The sequence below is a fragment of the Lichenostomus cassidix genome, chromosome 1 (genome assembly GCF_008360975.1).
Source record: "Lichenostomus cassidix isolate B80296 chromosome 1, HeHo_3.0, whole genome shotgun sequence".
NCBI lineage: Eukaryota > Metazoa > Chordata > Aves > Passeriformes > Meliphagidae > Lichenostomus > Lichenostomus cassidix.
Window position 1 is genome coordinate 109239059 of NC_139479.1, and position 23315 is coordinate 109262373.

General features: G+C 37.7%; 1 protein-coding gene across 3 annotated transcripts in view; it reads left to right on the plus strand.

Moving 5' to 3' along the window:
* The window catches only part of CADM2 (cell adhesion molecule 2), a 558998-nt gene that overhangs the window by 483597 nt on the left and 52086 nt on the right, over positions 1-23315 (plus strand). For all 3 annotated transcript variants that reach the window (XM_085075225.1, XM_085075236.1, XM_085075245.1), the window contains one exon: positions 11947-12125. In XM_085075225.1, the coding sequence (XP_084931351.1) occupies positions 11947-12125 (179 nt within the window). The remainder of the gene's footprint in view (positions 1-11946; positions 12126-23315) is intronic.

The following is a 23315-nucleotide window of genomic DNA, read 5'->3' on the forward strand; positions in this document are numbered from 1 at the left end:
GTCAGCAGGACCAGAAGGTTTTAGCCCAGCATTTGATGGGAATTCAAGGATGAGATTGATGAATTATGAACTGTGACAGGAAACTCAATGCTGAAAGCCACCTGGATAGCTCAGGACAACAGAGCTCCAGGAGACATAGGATACATCCCAGAATGTACATGTCTGCAGAACTGACATCTGAGCTTCTCAAATAATAAAATTTATAAAAAGGACTAGAATTAGCAGACATCTGAAAAAAGACAAAGTTTTTGGGGGGTTGGAATTCCTTTTGCAAGGGAAAAGCCTGTTTGATAAACATTTTATAAACATTCCTTGAAGGGCACAGAAAATACACCTTGTGGTGGCCTATTTGGTACAGAGGGGAACATTACAAACGTTCCCAAAATTGTAAATGGTACAGAGGTAGTTGTTAAGGACTGCTGGTTCATTCTCTCTACAAATAGACATGTTTAAGTGTAAGTTAAACTGAAAGAACCAGCTTTGTTGCAAAGCAGGGACATAATTTTTCATAAAATGACTGGTAAGCTTTGGGAATTTCTTGTCGATGGATATGGCAGATGGTGAAAATTCACAGTAATTCAAGGGAAAACTGCCTAAGTTCATGAAAAGGCAAGTCCTTAATGTTTACAGAGTATTTTTAAACTGTGCTTGGTATCAGAAATGCCTGAGATCTGTGCCTGGCCTGTTCCCTAGACATCTGCTTATCCCTGGTGCTGGAGATAAGGGACTGGGCAAGCTGAACTTTCGTCTGACTCAGTACAGCTGTTGCTGTGCTGGTAAGCATTGAACATAGGCTTTGTGGCTTGCTGGGAGTAGATGCTAATGGAGCTGGATCCCATGGAGAGCTTGAGGATATCTCCTTTACAGTGCTAAAATTATTACCATGAAGGTACTAATGAATAATTTTCTGTGTGAGAGAAGTTTGTGTGAACTAAAGCACTCCCCTCTGTCTGGAGATAATGACACATTAGGGAAAAGAAAAGCAAACTCCTGAAAGTAAATAATGTTTGTCTCTTTTTCCCTTTATTGTATTGCTGTTTCATATGTTATTTTTAGATGCAAAAGAAATTGACACAAAACATCATATAGGATTTAGCTCTGAAATACAAATAATCATAAGTTCCCAGTGTATTATTATTAGGATATTGCTATATTATCTTGATAGCATAGAACATTATTCATTATGATTTAATACAATGTGCTTCAACATCAGCTTTTTTTGACACTGGTGAAAAAAAATACCTGAGGTAGAAAAATTTTCTGGTGTGTTTTCATTCCTTTGGTGCTCCTATTAACTGTTGTATATAGCAACAAACATTTGGTTACTTGCTGAGAAGACACAATTCAAGTGAAGATCTTAGAAATGTCATTGCTATGGCTAGTTATTAATGTGCTCTTATCTGGTGAAAAGAGGATATTTTGCTTCATCTCCCAAACTTCACAATGTTCTTACATGCATTGAAAGTCAAGAAGTGCATACCTTGGTTAATGAGGGTTGGCACTGAAGTCCTTGCTTGTCATCCCAGATGCAGCTCTGGTCCTTTCATCAGCTCTCTGGGTGTTGTCACTGCACCTCAAGTGCAGGAAGGAATTTTAGTTTAATGAGGCTTCTCCTTGACTGTGTCTTACATCAGCAGCAAATGATTTCAAACAAGTAGTATTTGGACAAGCAAATAACTGTGAATGAGATTTTCAACTGTTTACTTAATGGAAAAAGCGGAAATGAATCAGCCACTCTTCATTTTCCTCTTTGATTCTCGTGCCAGCAAGCATTTGACCTTAATTCAGAAAACACAGCTGGCATCTCTTAGATGGGTTTTTTCAGCTTATTGTAATAACAGAGACAAAGTTTCTTGTGAATGTTGGGACACAGTGCAGGCAAATTCAAAACAGTGCAAATTAAGCATGTGAACATCCATCAGTGTGGCAGCCTGAAATATCTAAGCAGTCAAAAATCAGGACTTGTCAAAGGGGAAAAAAATCTCATAATAGTATTTTCTCATTAATTCCTTTATAGGCCCTTCAGATCTCAACTTGCATTGAGGATATGACCAACAGACATGATGCTGGTTAAGGAAAAAAAAGGAACTGGAAATGTGGGGTGACAGCAGTCACTGCCTGCTTCTTGTTTTTTGCAGTCCCCACCATTATCCCATTATCTCTGTGTGGCTCTTCAGCATTGCCTGTGTAAACCAGGCTAGTTTAAGAAAATGTACCTTTCTTAATCCTGTAATATAAAAACGCAAAGCATTTAAAATAAGTGGTGCTGAAGCTCTTTCTGCTATTTTTTCTCTGCTATTTCTGATAAATCAGTATTTTCCCCAGTGCTTGCTCCCCTGGATGGGGATGCACTGTGCTTGTAAACTGGTGTGAAGAGACACAGTGTCATAAACAGGCCTGAAGATATGCCAGATGAGAAGGTGTTACTTTCCTCTGTTCTCTGACATGAATAGTAACTAAGGTGTGCACATCCTATCATTATGCTTTGCTGCAGCTTTCCTATCCCCAGCAGTACTTCATTAACATTAAGAACATAGTTCCTGGTTAATCCCAGTAATTTTCAGCAGCCATTCTGATGCATCCACTTGAGCACTATATTATCTTAATACTGCTGACATTTGCATGTCTTTGAAATACATTTCTTTTCAGATATTGTCCATTTAATCCACGGAGGTTCCCATCGTCCTTTGTTCTTATAGTCATGCTTTACTTACAACTGCTGAAAAAGAATAATCTACTAATTTTTCAATAGCTCTTAGAGGTTAAGAAGGAATCAACAAGGTGTAAACAGCGCCATAAGAAGCCCAAAAATGTAGCTGTTTGAACACTGACTGCATACTTAGAAACATATAGAACTAGAATTACAGTGAAACCAGGCCATTAAGACTTCAATGTTTAATCAACAATTTTTCACGTGGATAAAGTTGTTACATGCCATTTATCATTTCAGCTACACTCTGACAGGGAAGAAAAAGCCTTTAGGAACAGCGATAAAATATTTAAGGAAGGTGTGACAATTATTCTTTAGATTCACTTATCTGTGTATAGCTTCTCCTCTCTTCCCTTCCCTGCTCTTATCTGAGAGTGTAGGTCTTAGCTTATGAGACTGAAAGGAAAGGGATTTGTCTTTGTAATTTGCACATCAATATATGGCACCAATCCCAGGCAGAACAGGGGAAGGGCGTGCAGTACCGATGTGCTCCAGTGCTGATCCAAAGTACTCTCAGCTCCAGAATTTTAAAGAAGATTTCAGGGCATCAGTGTGCTTCTGTGAGTGGACTTCACTTCTTTTCCTGTGTGAGATTTCCTGGCCATCAGTGTGGATGTGAGCTCTGCTGGATTTCCATTCTCCAGCTGAGGGGTCAGCTTCGCAGAGCCTGCCTTCCCTTATTGCAGCCATGAGGGAGATGCACCTTCTAGAGGTCTCCATCCCTTTGCTTTCTTGCACAATCTCCTAAAAACAAGGCTTTAATGACTGATATGTCATTAGGGATCTCTTAGCCATTGCCTGTGAGAGCTGCAGAGCAGCTGCAAGGCAGATAACACATTGTGCATCCACCTGAGCAGGTGCAGCATTGTGCACTCAGGCCATATCAGGCCTTCAGGACAAGAATTCTGATACAAATCCAGCATCTTTTCCAATTCCCACTTTACAGGAATTGGAAAACACCTTATCTAATCTGTGGCCGAGTCCAGGCCAACCTGCAGGAGTTCCCTGTGAAGTGTCAGGGAACTACTGCTTTGTCCTCGAGCTATTTCCAGTGAGCTCACAGTGGCCATCGCTCCTGCAAGGCCTCTGTTCCCCACAAAGCAAGGCAGGGTTTTTGTTTGTTTCTTCTTTTTTTTTTTTTTTTTTTTTTTTTTTTTTTTTTGTCTTTCCTGCTGCTGCACTTGCTTACACCTCTCCTTCTGCCTTTTTAGCCTCAGGAATCTTTTTGAAAGCCATGTTATACTTCTGTGGAGGACTTTTCTTTCTTCCTGGTTAAAATTTAAAAGAAATATAAATTATTTATAAACTGGCAACATAAAATGAACAGTATAGCCATACATACCATTGTTTTTTAAAGACAAGGTTTTAAAGTGCACTTTTTATTAAAGCTGTTCATAAACTGTAGAGGTTGTAGTGTTTCCTCTGAACTTAAGATGTTTTTAGCCTGAGACTTTAAAATACATATAAAAAAGTGTGGTTATTAGCTGGCTACTAAAAGTGTTCAAGATACTTGGCATTTTGATTTGAACTACTAAAAATGCATTAAAATGTCCAGGTCTTTTCAAGGTTTATTTTGAAAAAAAAAGGAAGTCAGTACCTATTCCCTGACCTGATGGTGTATTTAGAAGAGGTTTACCTGTCTTCTTTATGGTATACATGAGTTTGACAGTATTCTTCTATTCTGTTTGCTCCTAAGCTGTAGCCTGGCCTCAAAAATTTGGAAATATGGCAGCGTCTTTCTCCCTCCTTCATTTTTTGCTTCTAGATTCATAAGTGATGGAAGGCAGAAATAAAGTAGTTCACAAAACTTTGCCTTTCATGGATATAATTACCTGTCTGGTGCAGAAACGTCTTGAGAAGTAATAAAGGAGTAGAAATGCCCAATCTGTTTTTTTTGGGAAGTTGGTCAGATTCAGAGAAAGTGAAAAAAATGGAGGGGGGGATGAAACGAAAAGCCAAAAGTGTTTGAAAGTAGGAGTCATTTATAACTCTTATATTATAACATTTATAACTTTTATATTATAATATAAAAGTAGGAGAGATTTGTGTAAAATGGAATACCAGAAGGACAGGTTATAGAATGGCAACTATGCAGCTGTTCTCTGCTGTGGAAGTTTCTGAGTTCATTTAAATTAAATTCTGGGCTACATCCCTATAGCATCTCCCCCACAAACTTTCTTTGGGTTTATCTTTTTTTTTTCTTTTTTTTTAGAAAATCTTTTTGTCCATTTCTAGCTTCCCTGCTGCTTACAATAGTAGAATACAAGGGATATTTCTGATGCAATTCACCGCTAAGTTGTCTTCTGATTTCACATAAGTTCTCTTGTTGATCTGTCTCATGACTATGAGAAAGCCATTCTCAAAAATGTTATTCACAGCAGGGTTTTTCTACTTCTCTGAGAAGATTGTGAATAATACTGGAATTAGGTAAGAAGCTTCACATATATATATATACATATATATATGGATAAGGCACTTTTCAGAATATTAGTCTGATATTGCCTTGCCTGCTTGAAAATTACTAACAAAGCAAATGGGTTTTTTTGGGGGGACAGTATACATGATATGCACAAAGGGAAAAACTACAGGTAATTAGTTTCAAAGAAGTTGTACTTATAATGGCTTTGTGATCAATTGGGAAAATCTCTCCACACAGCATTGCACAGTTGTGTTAAAGGTGGAAAGCCTTAGGTCAAAGGGTGTCCTAGACTGTAAAGGTGATAAAAGGAAATGGATTATCAGCCTGATGAGAGGAAATGCAAAAATATGGCAGAAACTGAATAATCAGCTTCTCACAGGCAAAGGTTTTTAACCTGAAAGGAACCTTCATATCGGTTGCAAGGAAATATTAGAGTGTAGACAGGGGGAAATATGAATATGAAAAATTACTCTTTTACCCTGTAACAGGATATCCTTTGTATCTTTGGGTAGAAGAATAAATACCTTTGCTTTGCAAAGACTCTTCTTGATTCACTTTCATCAGTGTCTGTCACAGTCTGCTGAGGGATAAGGACTTTCAGCTGCAAATTTAGTCTATCATATCAGCATGGTTAGCACCTGTAATCCAGCCAGGGCAGAGGACTGCCTGATTTATCCCGAGCAAGCTACAAGCAGGGAGGTCTGTCATCTAAGTATAGTTGTGATTAACAAAACAAAGGCTTTATCTGTCTAGGACAAAAGGTAAGGAATTAAAACTGTTTGGTTTTTTTGCTTGTTTGGTTTGTTTGTTTGCCTTCCTTTTCTGCTACCTTTTTTCTTTTTTCTGTATTTTATTTTTTGTTCTCTTCTTTTCCTGTAAACGATGAATACTAACACCGTTTAAGATTCTTTTTGCCTCTTTATGTTTATTATTAAGGCCTTTCTTTATTAAACTTTTTCAAAGACATAATACACTGCAGCTGTCTTCAACATTTCTTGTTGTTCCTGTTGTCTTTATAGCTGTAAATTCTTGTCAAATTCTTATGACATAAAAATTTGAAATCTATATTTAGTTGCCAGCTCATTTTTAACATATTTGCTAAGTTAATTCTTAACCACTTTAGAAGTGTTACTGTAGGACATCAAAAATATTTTTAGGCTATGTCTGCTGAGATGCTTAAAACGGAAAAATAGAGATGAATATAATAGTCAATTCAGATGTTCAAAGCTCCTCTCTTAAAAAGTAAGAGAATATCATGAAAGGTACTTTGGATATACTTCACTAATTCTTCCAGGAAGAAAAACACTCTATGAAGGTTACTTAGGTTTTGCAGAACTACAAAATCAGAGAGAGTTTTTATCTCATAAAATAAAATCCATCTATCCAAGCTTTTTATGAAAGGCTAGAGACTGTGGATATTGATGTTTTTGATAGATGAAATGCTCCCAAACCACCTCATCCCAATATGACTCATCAGACTGAGACTTTATATAAACAAGAGGTTCCCCCAGGATTTAAACTTTCAAGTGTTTGATTAACTGACAAAGCTAAAAACCCAGTTTCTTGACACAGAGAAACTATAAGTTTCAAAATAATGAAGCAATCATTCCCTTAAATGACTTTTAACGTTGGACCAGGTTTTCAACAAGAAATACTCTGATAAATGCTGTGATACCTTTTCCATTACTCTTTTGAGCATATCCACTAGATTATGTTTTTATGCACTTCAGAGAATACAAGTGTACCTCTGTTTAGAGAAGTAAAAGGAATTGTTTGAGATGGCCTCACTCAAAATTATGAATTATCTTGTTAGTGTTCCTCATATTCTTCTTCTCCCATCTTTATCTTTACCCACATTGGCTACAAAATTTTATCAGAATTCTTAGATACCCAGTTGCATGATAATATCCTCAGTGAGACTGAACAGGTAAAAAGATGGCATTGGGTTTGTTTGTTGTTTTGGTGGGTCAGGGGTTTTTTTTGAGTATGATCTTATGGAAATAAAAAGGTTATTCTGTGCTAGTACTATGGGTCAGTAAGTTATCCAAGTGTTGTTTACTAAGGACTCAGTGAAGAACGCTTTGTACATGACCTTTCTGTACACAAAAATTAGAAAAGGGCAACACAAATGCATAGAGCCAAGAACTTTCAAGTGCAAATGGATTTCATTGCTTAAATTCACTTTGTTCCAAAAGAAAACATAATCCAATAGATATATGTATAATTTTAAAAGGAAGGGTAAATTAATTATTATAGTTAAATATAAAGATATCACTAGAGAGAAGGATTATGAGAAAGCACTAAAACCTCACTGTCCTTTGGTTAAGGAGGGAGAAAGGGATGGAAAATTAACAAACTTGTCTTAAAATACCCCTGTGTAATTTCAAAGGCCTCAGCTATAAAAAAAATATTAGTGTAGACAGATGTAGCTGTTGACTTTCACATTATGTAAACACTTGTGTAAAAGGTAAGGCAGTGCCTAAGTGTTCTTTTCTAATCAAACCTGACCGTGGCTTTTAATTTATTTATTTTTTCTAACACGTTTCATTTTGCCCTTACCTTTCTCTCTGACTTATTTTGGAAGAAAAGGTTTTCTACTCTCAAGATAGTTTTGCTTTATTTACCCTTTCTTTGTTCAGTTATTAGTAAGAAAAGTCCTGCACCACAATATAGAACATGAATCATTGTGGAACTTCACACCAGTGTTTTATACCTTATTTTCAATCCCATTTCATTCTGACTGGAAAATGATACGAAATTTTGCTGGGTTTATGTCAGGTTTTGAGGCTAACATGAAGACAGTGAGCAAAATCAGGTTTTTATACTAAAAACCAGTTCCCTTTTCTAAGGCTTTCATTGAATGGGCTTTTTTGTTAGGATTAAATATAAATTGTAACAAAATCTTACCCCATTTAACACTTCACTGTAGGAAGTCTAGAGTTCAGATTTCTTGGGGGGCAGGCAGAGAAGTCATTGTTCATAGTGCTTGTGTTCAATATCTCTGGCTTCTTTCAGTTTACCATGGTCCTGTTAATGCCACCAATAAGCAGCTGAAATCAACATCAAAAATCAGTAAAAGCAAGACAGCCAAGGAAATGCCATGGGCTGTCACACTTGAGCTGTGTCTTTGGAAGTATTTCTTCACTACAGGGTGCTGAATTGGTTTTTATTTTAAAAAATGTCACAGTGGGAGAAAATTAGAATAAGTAAGCCAGAAGCAGAGCTGTGGTTTTGGGAAGAAAACAGCAACTTGGTGCCCCAGCTCTGCTCCCTCCTTCAACCCAGAGCAGGGTCTCAGTGTTAGCACAGCTCATTTCCTCTTAACCACATGCAGGTGGGAGGGATTAAACCATGGGTGTAGAAAAGCACCTGTTATCCAATACTGCAAAAAAAAGGGAGGACAGACTTCTTTCTTCTTTCATTTTTTATTCCCAGAAAATCCTGAAAAAATGGGTGTTAAACTGGTAAATGTGATTCAACCTAAAGGAAGCACAAATGGAAGGTGAGGGAACACCCTTGTTTGTTCCAGTTCCCACAGGAATTGACAGTGTTATTGCAACTCATTAGTATTAAAAAAAAAAAAAAAGCAAAAAAGCTGAAATTTTACAATATTACAGATGTATATAACAGAGAAAAATGTGCACTATTCGAGTGTGCATATTTACCTGGTGTTTTAGCATGTCAAACCTTAGCATCCCTTTCAAAATCCTGGGTAAGAGAAAGAACCTCTGTCTGGGTCTGCACCTGTGGATGTGTTTCAGTAGGATAAACTGGGGAATTCCCACTCGTCTGTGCCTTGGGACAGAGAAGGAAAGCTGTTTCAGTGTTTCAGCTTTAGACAATGAAGCTACTAAGACAATTATCAAAGAATAGCCAATAAGCTCTAAAGTTAAGATTCCTTTGCTGTTTTTTTCTTTTTTTTTCCCTGATGATAATCTCAGAAGGTATCATATTCCAACAAACGGAGGAAAAGGGGGAGAGGCCTGCTAAGTACAAAGCTGTCATAACTTACACCAAGGTTATGTGAAGAAGTGCTACTCACCATATGCTGCAATATTCATTGCAACTTCTAGGAGATCAGTGTGAGACAGATAAAAGTAAATACCATTTTGCATGGCAGGTAGGAAACTTCTAGAATTCATTGCTATGGAGTCTGAGTTGGTGGACATCACAAGAAGATTCCAAAAGATATTAGCAACATTCATAGACAACAGGTCTAAACAATTAGATACGAAGGAGAACAAGAGATGTGGACAGCAGAAAATTGATATAATACTCCTGTGCTTCCCTGAAACACCACCCAGCTGTGAATGCCCACAGCTGATGGCCTGGCTGCATGAGGACATCTCCTGTTCTTAGCTCACTCCTGCCTGACCAGGGAATCATTTAGACCAAGTGTCTCAAAGCTTCCCAGCAGCGCAGGCAGAATTTAATGCTGCAGCTGTGACAGAATTGCTGCTTTAGGCACCACAGTGTCCGGGAGCTGTGCACAGCCACCAGATGTGCTGACCACAGCCCTGCTGCCCAGGAATTGCTCTGCTGCTGCCACAAACACAGCACAGGCTGGCTGAATGCTCCCTGTTGATCAGCAGCTTCCCCAACACCCAGAGAATGCAGATGTGTCTCTCCCTAAGCCGTGGCTTTTCTGCCGCATATCGTTTTGCAGCCGCAGCTAAGTGCTCTGTGTAAGACTGGAGTTGGTGTATTACAATGTGACAAAGCTCCCTGAATAATTTATATCTACAGCTCCGTTTCATACTTATTTGTTATCCTATAGGTTTTCCCCTAGGATATGCCATCTAGTTTCAATTTAAAACCTAAGTTCCATAAATTACCGCTGCACAGAAGTTGCTTTAACACGCCATTCATGCAGGTAATGGTGCACATTGTACCAGAAGTGTTTCAGAGTCTCTGCTCCTGGGATTACAGATCCACAGTAAGCTGGTAAATGGGAAACAACGCAGAGTTGGCTGGAAAATTGAACAAATCCACCTTAACATATCACAGCAAATCACACCTTAATGCTGTGAACTCTGCTGGGCAATGTTTCTGCACCAGCACGGACATCTGGATTCCCTGCTTGCACTGAGCAGGAGGGAAGTGTGTACGTTGGATATCATAGGTATTTAGATATCAGTTCATGAAGGGGCACTTAGGAGGAGTGTTAAGATATATTAATGGCAAGACATAAATGAGGCCTATTTCACCATCAGTTCTTAACCCTTCCTTTTATTCTCTGAGTAGATGGTTTTCTGAAAAATATCAAAACTTGAGAGAATAGTCAGTCTTAAGTTCAACAATATTTTAGCAGGGTGTCATCCAAATGTTACTAAAATGTATATAAATTTATATTTCAAAATAAATGTAAGTTATAATATTTTTCTTTCAAAATTAATATTAATTTTATAGAAGTAAGTGCATTTCAGAAAAAATCCCTTTGTTTATATGTCTTGCCTAACTCAAAAGAAAAGCATGTCATTACAGCCATTAGGACTGTTTTTCTCTTTGTGAGACCACATTTTGGCTAAAGGTTTCTCCTTAAGTATTGAGGTTTGATTCCTTTTCTTAGCACTTATTATATCTAATAGGCTTTAAACAAACACCTGCTTCATATTAGTGAAATTAAGTGTTTCTTGAGTAAGACTGGTGACTAATTTGGCAGCTGCTAGTTTTGTAACAGCATATTATACTTTGGTTTATTTCTTAGTCATACAACTGCATATTTTGATCAAGATTGATATGTGGGATGTACTGCACAAAGCTCCCAGCTTCTAGCAAGTTAGCATTGAATCCTCAGGCTGTGAATATCCTGCTTAAGTGACTGGGGCAAAAGGGCCTGAGATGCTCTGTCTGTGACACAGACAAGATTCAGTAAACCAACCTTTCATTCCCAGTTACAGACTTGTCTTCCTGGTGATTTCCCTCACATAAATTTGAAAGTATATCTTGTTAGACGTAAGCAAAGGCTGCATGCCAGTAATAAATACATCCTGCTGTCTGCTAGGCAGATCTCATGGAGCTTCTTGAGAGGCTTTATGAAGGAATTAGGTATCACTTGCCAGTGGAAAGGTGTCTGTGAAGCTGCAGGATGGCCAGCTCCCTTCCCTGTGGTGCCTAGAGGTTATCCCTGCCAGGGCATTGCCTTTGGCCTGTTTGGTGTGAGTGCATCAGGCTCGAGAGAAAAAGCTTCCCGAGAGAAGAATATCCAGGATTTCAAGTCAAATCTTACACTGCTTGTGATAGCATGTGTAACAAGGAATTATTTACGGGGAGGATGCAGAAAGGGTGGGGAAAGGGATGGGCTGTGACACAATGCAGCAACAGAAACAAGTTTAGATTGTGTAACGCATGCTACTTTGAGACTGATATGCCTGCTTCAGGAAAAATATTCCGTGCGTGCAAGTGCACTCATAAATCTGAATGGCCTAGGGAATTTGAGAATGCATTTACAAACCAGTTACACCTACCTGATCCTGTGTGCACTTAGCTTGCCAGGCATCTGTGGGCCCTGAAACCTCACAAGAGCTATCTTTTCATTAAGGAAAGATCTTGGCCTGTTGCAGTACCGTTCTCTTTTCTTTATTTCCCTTCTTTCTTATTTCTCTGCTTTTTCTTTCACTTTCTTTAGCACTTCACATCCAGGATGGTAAGGCTGTAGCAGTGACAGTTCATTAGATGCAGTAATTCAAATAATGATTGTATATTCTTTGATGGTAGGTGACTATTCATGATGTTCTGATGCTGCTGTCTCTGATGTACGTGTTGCATATCCGTGTTTCATGTGTCTAAAATAAATGCATTGCTTTGGATCCAACAGGCCAGAGCCAGTCCTGTGGACAAAGGATGGTGGAGAACTACCAGACCCAGAGAGAATGGTTGTCAATGGCAGGGTTCTAAGCATCAGCTTCCTAAACAAAACAGACAATGGCACATACCGATGTGAAGCAAAAAATCCCATTGGCCGAAACAGCACAGAATATGTCCTGATAGTACATGGTGAGTGTGCTCTCCTTAGTGCATTTATGCAAATATAACTTTTCCAGCTGATACAATCACTTGCTTATGGTCATTATGGAAAGAATAGCAAGAAAAAGTTGGAAGTATATTGCACTTTTATTGATGCTGTCATCTAGCTGTGGGGGGAGTGTTTTGTCTTTCTTTTATTGCCATACCTCTCTTCTTACAGTTAGAACAAAATATATTCACTTATGCTGTGAACTTTTTGCTGAGTAAACACCTGTAAAAATGTTTTGTAGGATTTAAGTACTGTTTTATAAATACTTGCCTGAAGCCCAGCTGTTAAGATAAAGCTGGTTACAAAAGGAAATATGAAGACAAATATCAGACAGATGTGTGCTTGAGGTTTTCTGCTTAGCTTTTGATAGACCACCAAAGACAGGACATCAGATTATTCACACAAGTTATAGCCTGCTGCTGAGGAAATTCAGCTCATACAAGTTAGCTGATATCACCTGGCTTGTCATTGCAGTCAGACCTCAAAACTGTGTCATGTCCTACTATTATACTACTTCTAATGGAATGGAAAAGTTGGAATGTTCACATTAAATTATGGTTGATTTTCTTTCTCCCCCCCTAATAAATTAGGCAACAATATGTGTCAAGTGAAAAGAAAAGCTGCCTTCTACATTGATCATGAAATAGATTGACATAACTCAGCTATAGGGGAAACTATAATATAAAATTAGCATTTGCCTTTAATAAAGCCTTGTAATTTGGATCTAGCCATCTCAAAGCATGATGTTCTGTTATCAAAGATATGTATGTGATAAATCCTGGAAGGTTATTATTTCTGTAATTTGAATTTTAATATAAGAGAATATAGAGGCAGAAGTTCCACTCTAGTTTGTGATGATATTTTTTCCTCTTTTTTTTTAATGCAATTTCTTATAACTATGACACAACAAAATGAAAAAATCTATTGCAAATTATAGTCTTTAAATAGACATGACAATTATGTAGATTTTATTTGCTCATGATTAACTCGGCTACAGCAAATATACATTTCCTTGGCAGTTGGAAGGCATCAGAAACATTTTTCACTACAGGTTTAACCTGCCTCTAGGTGTTTGGCATAAAACTTCTAGTAAGTGCTGCTTTCAGTAATGAGGTATTTATTGGCACTGTTGATGAAATGTCATTTATCAAAAGAAACACTTAGATTACTTTTCATTTTTCTTGAAGTTCGCCATTAGTTTATGTAGGATTAGTGACACAAGTAAGGAGGAAATCTTTGCATGAGGAACACAGAATCTGTGCTGCTGCGTGAGTATTCCTGTGTTCAAGACAACCAGAAAAACTAAACCCTCTAACCTCTACTTACATTGGCTGCTACAAGAAGAGGAAAAGGAAAAACTGTCTTTTGCATCCCAGAGGCGGTGAGGTGTTGGTTGTTGGCTGCAGGCACAAAGTGCTCTGCCTTTGATGAGGTAACAGCTTCTGCACTTACCATATGTGAAAACTTCTGTCATTTGTGTTTCCTGCCCAATTTATTTATGTGATTATTTCTGAAAATATGGCCCTTTATAATTATGGGAGACTTTTTCCATCAGTGGTGACTCTGCAATAGAGATCTATCAAAGAATATTTCACCAGTTCCACTTCTGCACAGTGGCATGTCCCCTGTTGATCTGATTATCTTGCTTCAACTTCCTGGCAGTCTGTAACACCATTCATTATCAGGGAGGCATTCTGTTATGTTTGGCAGCACATTAGGCATGTTATCAGGTTTAGCTTGCTCATTGCTGACCTTTTCTGTTATGAGTACCTGAGTTTTCCTAATTGCATTTCTGCAATCCCAGCGTTGGAGCTAGAGAAGGTAAATGTCAGGTGCTTCTGAGGTTTCTGAAACAATGAGAGTTATGTGACAGAGCATGAGATGATGTTTAGTACTTAGCAACTTACTGGGGTTCAGAGTCATTAGGTTTATTCTAAGTACAGAGGAGACTGACACAATTATTTTATCAAGTGTAGCACAATCAGTTGTACAGATAAATTTAAGCAGCCTTACCCCTTCTTTAGCTCATTACATTCATGAATGTCTCTAGTGAAACATAATCCTCCTAAAATTATACAATATTTTTTCTCTCTCTCTGGGGGCTAGAAAACCTACTTTTTATCATTTTCTGAGATGCATCCTTCTATTTAATAAAGGATATATTTTTTTATCTTCCTAAATATATCTGGGGGCATCCTTTGATTTCTCCACATCCCTTCCCCTGTGCTGAATGTGTTGATGTAATTCTTTGTCCTACTCCTTTGTTAGAGCTCATTTATCATGACTTCTTACCTTGAATGTCAGGTTTCTAAGACAAGGTACATGCCAGATTTTCCTCATGAGCTTGTGTGAGCAAAGAGGGGACATCGATGGAAGGAATCCTCTGCAGAGGCAGGGAAGTGCAGCATGATTCACAGCTTTCTTTTTCTTATGTGTGCTGTGATTTGTATGCTTTTTATTCCTTTCTTTCTTCACTTCAACAGATTTTTATCTCTTTCTGTTTGTTAATGGTGTAAAATCTTCATCTGGTTTATCTTCTTTCCCCCGCCCCTCTGTGAAATCCCCCCGCAGTGATATTCAATCTGCTAATTCTCCCAACTTTTTGAGTTATCTTCCTAACACAGGGAAGATTTAGACAGCTTTGGTGCAGAGAGAAGATTGCCTAAAAATGGAAAATATAGTTTATTATAATTAGAGATTAAGGGTAAGCAAACTATTTATATTAATTATACAAACAAAGAGTGTCTCATGCCTTTAACTGGACCAACATAAATGCAGAATTATACAGAAGAGTAGTATTTGTTCCACTGTGAGTGATGATGAGGTGATACTGTTTTTCTGTTCAGTGATTGCAGTGGAAATAAATATTGATGTAAGCAGATGAATGGCAATCTGTCCAATACAATTAGTATCTGATAACATTAAAATTATCTTTAGATTTTTTTTGTATAATTAAAGAAACTAGACTTCAGAGAAATTGAATCTATTTGAATAAGGTTAAAGGCTTGGGCTATTAAATATGCTCATGCTGCTTTGCTGAATCAATGTGACTGCTAATTTCATTTTTCTTAACATTTATTGTTAATAATAAATGTCAAAAAGTACTCTGTGAAGCAGCAAGGTGGGTACAAAGTCAGGGTTTATAGGCAGAAGTACAAAGGCGAGACATGTAGTTTGCTCAAACATTTGTTTCATGCAGTAACAAAGGCTCAGGCTTTAATGCCTGTAGCTGTTGTCATTTCTGTATTCTAATTGGCAAGCTTAGTGCTTTAGAAGTGCACATTCTGGCTAGATATATTACACCCTTTCTTTGGTAATGGGCCCCAGGCAATTTTCACTCTCTTCCAATTTATTAAGAATTTTTGTTTACCTTTGTCCAAATACTAGTCATTAATCATCAGCAAACAGAGCAAACTGTCAAACTCGTGTTGCTCAACCCAAAAACATGGACTCTGCTTGCCAGGCTTCAGTAATAACTGCAGTGATTTAGCTGGAGTTGAGGGTGGAGGTGTTCCATCACAATCAACCTGAAGACACAGCTGCTGTGTTTGCAGGAGTAGTTTGTCACCTCTGGGTGTCCCTGCCAGGCTCAGCTCAACACCGCCTTGGGGTGAGTGACACAAGTCCATGTCGTTGAGAAACCTTGGTGGGAACAGCAGCAGTTGATAATTTGCTGCCCTATTTGAAATAGAGAGCCTCAGTGGGATATCCTGATGTGCCAATCTACAGCCAGGCATTAAATTAATTGAAATATTCAGAGCTGTAATGTGTTGTGTAGCAATTATCTAGGAGAGCAGCATGGAAATGAACATGAATCAGCAGCTGTGGATGGTCAAGGCAGTTCTTACTGCCCAAATTATAACTACAGTGGAAAGCATTTGAGCCAGTTACTTAGGATCTCCAGCGAATAAAATGTCCCATAACATATTCCTTTGTCTTCAGCCTCTCAATTTTGTATTTTTTTTTCCTTGGGCAAGCTGTTTTTTTGCAAATAAAAGCAACTGAAAGACTGAGTTACATCCGCAGTAGTATTTTGAAATATGCTTTCAAATAGATCTTCTGTAATGTGTGAGACCAGAGGTTCCACTGCACCTTTCCTCATTATAACATTATCTATATTCCACCTGCTTGTCCAGTCCCATTTCAAAACATTTGTCATTTTAGCTTCCACAGTAACCTGTGGCAACAAGATCCTGAATTTAGTTGTGTGCTTTGAGGGGAAAGTATTCTCTTTTGTTTGTTTAAGCCTAGATGCTTGATCTCTTCACTTTCAAAACTCACAAGCTTTTTGACCTCTTTTGCTGTCTGTGCTGGAAGTTTGTATTCAAAATTATATTTGTGCTGCTTCCCTTCAACAGATTCTCAAGTATTTCCACATTGGTCTCAATTTCTCATTAATTATGATCTTAAACTCTGCATTTCCTGCAATCTTGTCCCTTGTATCCATTCTCCTTATTTCATGGTCTTATTTTTTTTCCATCTTTTTTCTTCATTTTTTGGTCTGGTTCTAAGTCTCTGTGATTGACTGTACTCCATGTCTCGAACAACACTTCGTGAAATTTGCACCAGACACTTTAGTTTATTAAATCCTACCTCTAAATATATTTACAGAGGTTCACCTTCTGTGCCTAACAATTATTCCACTGGTATATCTATATATTTGTTTTTTTCTTTTTAGTGGAAACTCTGTGGAATCCAAAACACATGAAATTGAACCAACTCATCTACCTCTGTCTGGTCTAGATTCTTTTGTCTTTGTCCTTTTATTTGCCCACAATCAGATTTTTATTGCATTTAATTTATGTTGTGATGTTCTCATCAGGGCCCCTCTCTTTCCTTTATTTCTCTAAATCACTTGCACATATGTCTTTACAAAAGTAGAAACTGAGTAGAGCAGTAAATGGAAAGAACACTGATGTGAGGATATTTTCTGCTTTCTTTCAAAACAAAGCTTAGTGAATGGGCAATAGATCTTTCAGTTTGCAAATGTTTTCACTAGAGATCTCTGGTAAATCTTGTGCAGTGTTTTTGGGCCTTTTATCTTCATAAATATATAACAAAAACCACCTAAAAATTCTGGGAAGGAAAGGAAGCAGCATCCTTGTGGAGCAGCACACTCATCAGTAAGACGATGAGTTAAGATCCTACAAGTTGAAGTAACTGGACAATTTCTAAAGTTTGCTCCTTTAAAATTTTCTGTGTTGAAATGTCTCATTTACACACACACAGCTCAGAGAAAAAACTTGTTTTGCTTGTGGGAAAATCCAGCCTTTATCGTGAACAAAGCTTGGGCTTTGCAAAAAGGGCATTGAGCAGAGCTGTGGTGTGATGTAACAATAATAACATTTATAGCTAAAATAGTGGTTGGTTTTGATAGAAAAACCCCAACATTGTCCTTACAGCAATCAAGGCATATCAAGGATATGAGATTCAGATTTCTTAGGACTTAATTAGCAATTCAGTGTGTGTGACTACCTGTGCCTTTTGGTTTTGAGATTTTTCTTTTTTTTGTATCTTTGTTTGAATTAAAAGTCTCAGTTTTGAGTCCTTAAAACAGAGGTGAAAAGTTTCTTCTATTCCCAATTTATAAGTAAAAATAGATTAAAAAGTACAGAAGGTAACTCTCAGAAAAAGGAACCTGAGTTTTCAGTTGGAAAATAAATAAATAAAAGCCTGCTCATGAATACTTTCTTGGTCTCAAAAGCCTTCCTTGCCCCCAGGCTATCTTCTTCAAAGCATAGCCCTTCAAATTGTCTTGAAATACTCCAATTTTACATCAATGTTCTAAAATGACATTAAGGGATTTAATCATTATCATAATATTAAAGCTGACTTCTCCAGAAGACTCTTGGTTGCCCTAGAAGAGGTTGTCCAGACCTTAAAGCACAATGCAGATAAATTCCCTGGAGTCAGATGAGTCAAGAAATCATTGTGTAACAGAGCTTTTATTACTGGGCTGAAGAAGAAAAGTGTTTAGTTGACATTTTCAGGTGTGAGAAGTCTGTCAAGAAACTTATGGTGGAGTTGTTGGCTTAATTTTATGGATGAATTGTCCAGCTATTATCCCTGAACACTCTCAAGGCAGCTACTTTGAAATTGCTTTTTGTTGATAAATACTCGAATAGTGGGGTGTACAGCTGAGCTGTGTGGATTGATCTGTCTTCATTTATGGTGACTTTAGAAAAATAAGATACAAATTTTTTTTCCAGATAAGCTTAAAAGTATTTTGGAAAGGTCAAGAAAATAACATTCCAAACCACACGAACACTTTTGGGGAATGCGTTTGACACTTCTACATTTGTGCATTAAAGTACAGTTTCTTCATGAAACAAAACTTTTTAAATGAAGTGATTTTCTTACATAACATACAAAAGAATTTTTCATTACTTTTTAATTTCTTACTGGAGTACTCATTGAAATAATTAAAATCAGAATATTTCAGCAGCAGGAAATCTCTCCCCAAGCCCTTTAACAGTATAACAATAACAGTAAATCAAAATAACCTTTAACAATATATTCTAATATGTATAGCTCCTTCCTATTTGAATAGATGTTTTCTGAGCTCTAAAACCTGTGGTTTTGGATAATGTCTTTAATAGCACACAACTCTTGACAACATTTAATTTTCTTTGTGCACATATTATTGGCCAATGTCATACTTCTTATGGGATTTCTGAAAAGGAAAAGGTTGTGTGGATACCAAATATATCAGTCTTGTTTTTTTGGAAAACACTTTTTTGTTTTAACTGACCTTCAGTGCTGTGTATTTCTAGATCAGGCTGTTGAGTTTGTTATCACTGAATTGCTGTAGTAGCAAAGCTTGCTCTCTAATTTTTCACCTTTTGCTATGTCTTCTACCCCCAAATTTCCTGAACTTTACCTCAACTGAGCCTTTTTTTTTGAGATGCCAGCTTGTAAAATTACCATGTCTATGAACATCATATGCAGTCTTCATGAAGAAAATATCAGCTCAATAATTTCACTTGAGACTGATGATAAAGTTATAATGTAACAGTTGCTGCTGATCTTCTGTTTCCATCTAGATAATTTATTATTCAGGAAACTCAAACCATAAAGACAATATTAAAGTGATTTAGTGATTTTTCCAAATTGGAGCCTTTCCTACACCATGAGGTGGTGGAATGGAGATAAGGGTATCCTGTCTCTGTCTTTTCTCACATGGTGCTTCCACAGCTTACCTTTCTTTTGAGAAAAGGTTCCTCAGTGTTTCACTGGGAAGAAAATAGAACATTATCTAAGTGATACTGCAAAAAAATGACAATTGGTCATGCCAGGTGATACACCAGAACTGTGCTTTGTTCCAGCTGAGATTTGAACCCTCTTGGAGATGGATAGAAATGCCTTGGAGGCTGAGAGAGACACAGAAACCTTCTGCAAGAAATATGCATCTTTCTTAGACAGCTTTGAGAACTTTGGTATCTGAGATCTCTGGTTACATGTGAAGATGAGCCTCAGAGAGAAGTAGATAATGAGCTCATCTCAAACCATTAATGTTTCTAACATCTTTCTAATACTTGACAGTATTGCATGTATTCCACCATTCATAGTTAGGTGTTACACAAAGCCAAAGAGTCATGGCAGGAATTCATCTACATGTATAGAACTCTTTTGGGAAAAAAACAAAAAACAAACTCCCAAAAACAAACAAAAAAAACCCAACCAAAACCAAAACAAAACCACAAAAAAACCCCATAAAACGAAACATAAGAGATTGACAGCTAGAAAGGTAGGGCCTTATTTTTGCAGGTGATAGGAATGAGAGAATTAAGTGTGTTAGTCAAAGACAGTGCAATGAAGTGCAGACATCTATGTTTTAGGTTGCAAAGTGTCATTCACTCTCCCAAAGTGATTTTCAATAAGATACAGCAACCCCACTGTGATAAAGCTTTTCAGCTGAGTGTTGGACCCTTTGATTTTATTTTGAAATAAACTTATTTAAAATAAATGGCAGTCCCTGTTATCTCTCTTTACTAACCTTAGAATTATTGCAGTAAGTTTGGAGTTGTTTAAGCAACTTCAATGATTTGCCCTGGATTTCTCTGGGAAATGAAAGAAGCAACTGTAATAAAATAGAGATCAGCAATCTGTTTACCTCCATTTGGTTTCAGCACATGTCCCCATAATAACGAAATTTTGGAAAATTCTCTTTACCTTCTTCTCAGTGCAATTCTGGCTAAGCCTTTTGAAATAATTTTTTTGTGTGAGCAGGAGTCAAGTGTCATTCTGAGAAAGCTGTCATCTTTGTTCAAGGCTGCTGGTGTCTGAATTTGTATTGTGCACTGGCTTTTCCTTATAGGTTTTCAAGGGCCAGCTGCCGGTACTTTATTTCATTTAATTTTGAATACTCCTATTTTATGGCTTGGAAAAACAAGGAAATATGGCTTGTCTGCTTACTTAAAAAGAATAAAAATGAACATCACAGCCTTAATGTGATTTTTAAGCAGTGGCAATGGGCCTAGAACACCATATTAATAGTGATAGAATGGTGTGCTTCTGGGGAAAATTGTGCTGGCTTTATTCATACAAGATGTTTGGTGGCTTTTGTGGCAACATTTTGTCCTGAATGCAGTGAAATTGGCACTGCAGGTATAAGGATAACTGCTTTTTTAAATGCAATTTTGAGAGGTTTTGTTTTCTTTTGTGGTTTTCATTTTTTGGGGTTTTTTTTGTTGGTTTTTTTGGTTTGGTTTTTTTTTTTTTTTAGCAGAGGATTAAAATGAGCCTCAGGAGATCTGTTCTGAACTCCCCTGTCAGGCTCAGAAGTCTGTAAAATAGTAGACATTCCACTTAATTCTTCTGTGTTTGTTTCCCCAGCTGTGAAATGGAAATAATGCTATCTCTTTTTTCCTAAAGTTTGGTCTGTACTGCCCAAATAATGGTCTTACAGATCCTCAAGGCAGAGATCCATTCTTTACTGTGTCTGTATTTATTAATGTAGAGGTGTGTACAAAATCAAGATATACACAGAGATGCCTTTTTGTAAGTAAAGCATCTTAATTTGATGCTGCAGTCTCAAACAACACTCTAAAAGTTTACATTTTCATTTAAAATGTTGAAGTACAAAACTTCTTTTTCTTAGTCTGTTCCATGCTCTGCAAATTTTACTTCATTTCTTTCAGGCAAGTTGCAGAAGCTTCAGTGCAGTATTAGTAGCTACTTTAATGAGCTGGATGAGGTTTTTCTACAAGACAGACTCCTTTAAAATAACAGGTTCTGTTATTATTACTGCTATTGAATTGGAAAGAACTTTTTTAAGTGCTAGCAAAACTTATGCTAAGTATGAGGAAAAAATTACGTCTTACAGTACTTCTGGAGTAATTTGCAGTATGTATTATATTTGTAAAACACCAGAACAGCAAAGATTAATCTTTCTGTTGAGTACTTGGTGTGGTTTGTCCTTAGAGGTAAATCTTGCGCTAATAACCATTTATAAAGTAAAACTTAGAGGGCTTGAAAACAGATTCTTCAGCATTAAAGAACTTGCCTACTTGAGAATTTCAATTTTGCTTGCACTACCTTAATTTTCAATATCTAATCACCTAGTTAAGTTATCATTTTGCCAAATTTGTCCTTTTATGTTCTGTGTGTATCACCTGGTTTTAGCACAAATAGAAATTAAGCGATAAGGCATTGCAGCCTATTCTCTCTCTACAGCCCAAATGTTGCAGATAATACAATCTTTGCCCCAAAAACTGAGCAGCAATAGGTAAAGGTATTGTGAGATTGTGCGTTATGCCACCTTTTATTCTTCTGCTCCACTGAGAGCAGGGACAGGGAGCTTTTAAATGGCTGGGCTGGTGACAAACAATGAGTGTGGCTGAGGGCGAGATGGGAGCGTGTTCCAGCATCTCCAGGCCTTCATTGCAAACTCCTCTCTCTGTTCCAAGGGAGCTGCAGCCAGAGTGCTTTTGCTGATAGCAGATTCAGTGGAGTGCTGCGGGGAGCAAAACCATCCCTAAAGTAAGCACTGAGGGCTTGGAAGGTCACACCTGACATTGTGAAAGCCACGAGCCACCAGTGCTTTCAATTCTCAAATGTTCATGTGAGATGCTTTCCCGTGAAATGCTGGATTCAGGTTTCCTGGGCTCCCTCTGTGCAGCTCCACCAGTGTGTGTGCAGCAGACTGCCCCAGTCTCCAGGTGACAAAAACATATTTGTGACAATGTCTGGTGCTGTGCAGGAAGGTCATGTTTTAATATCCATTAAAAAAAAAAAAAAAAAAGAAAAAGAAAAAAAAGCCCTTTCCTTTTTGTGTTAACTGCTACTCTGAATTTTTGGCCAGTCCCCATGAGCTTTATAAAGCACTTAATCCCAGTGTCCGCTACATCTCAGATTCTGATCTGTGCAAAGGGAAGTGTGTGCTCTGCCTCCACTTGGCATTTTCTGCTTGTTAGGGTCCCCATGGCAGGTGGCAGAGCTGGGTTTTACTGAAATACCCTAAATATCCCTCCTGTCTGCCTGGCCCAGGGCTGGCCAAGAGCCAGGAGCTGACCTGGATCTGGGCAGATGCATCTTGAGGGAAGACAGAAGTCAAATCCAGTCACTGCTCTCAGCCCTGAGAATATATCCTCCCTTGCCACACTTCCTACCACTCTGAGGCACTTCCATCCCATTGCTTCCTCCTTGCCAGCTGCCTGAGATCCACAGCTGCTTGTTTTCTGGCAGCTCTCACTTCTGTCCCGAGCCTGACCTGGCTTTACCTGTGCAAAATCTGCCTTTCACACACCTGTGGTCTTTGTGAGTCCTGCTGTTGCTCTGGTGCACAAAATAAATGAGATATTCACTAGAGGAGTTCTTCCTAAACAATTCAGGGCAGCCAACTTCTTCTTCATATTTCAATGTCAAATGAGATGGCATAATCAGAAATAACTTGCTGCTACACCTTGTTTTTTCATATTCGTCACATTTTTTATTTTGTCATAAGTAATTCTGGTCAGAGCATGTGTTGTAAAATGTGCCACAGTGTAATATCAGACCCTCATTTTAAGTCATTTGGGATAACACCATTCTGCCAGTACTAGGTACTAATATTGAAATGGGTTTTGTTCTTTTGAGTTATATTCTTAACTTTCTAACAACAGAATTTGTGCCAGGGATGTGTAGATTTCAGTTAATTGCTTGTCTTTTTGAGAACAGAAGGAAACAGGCTT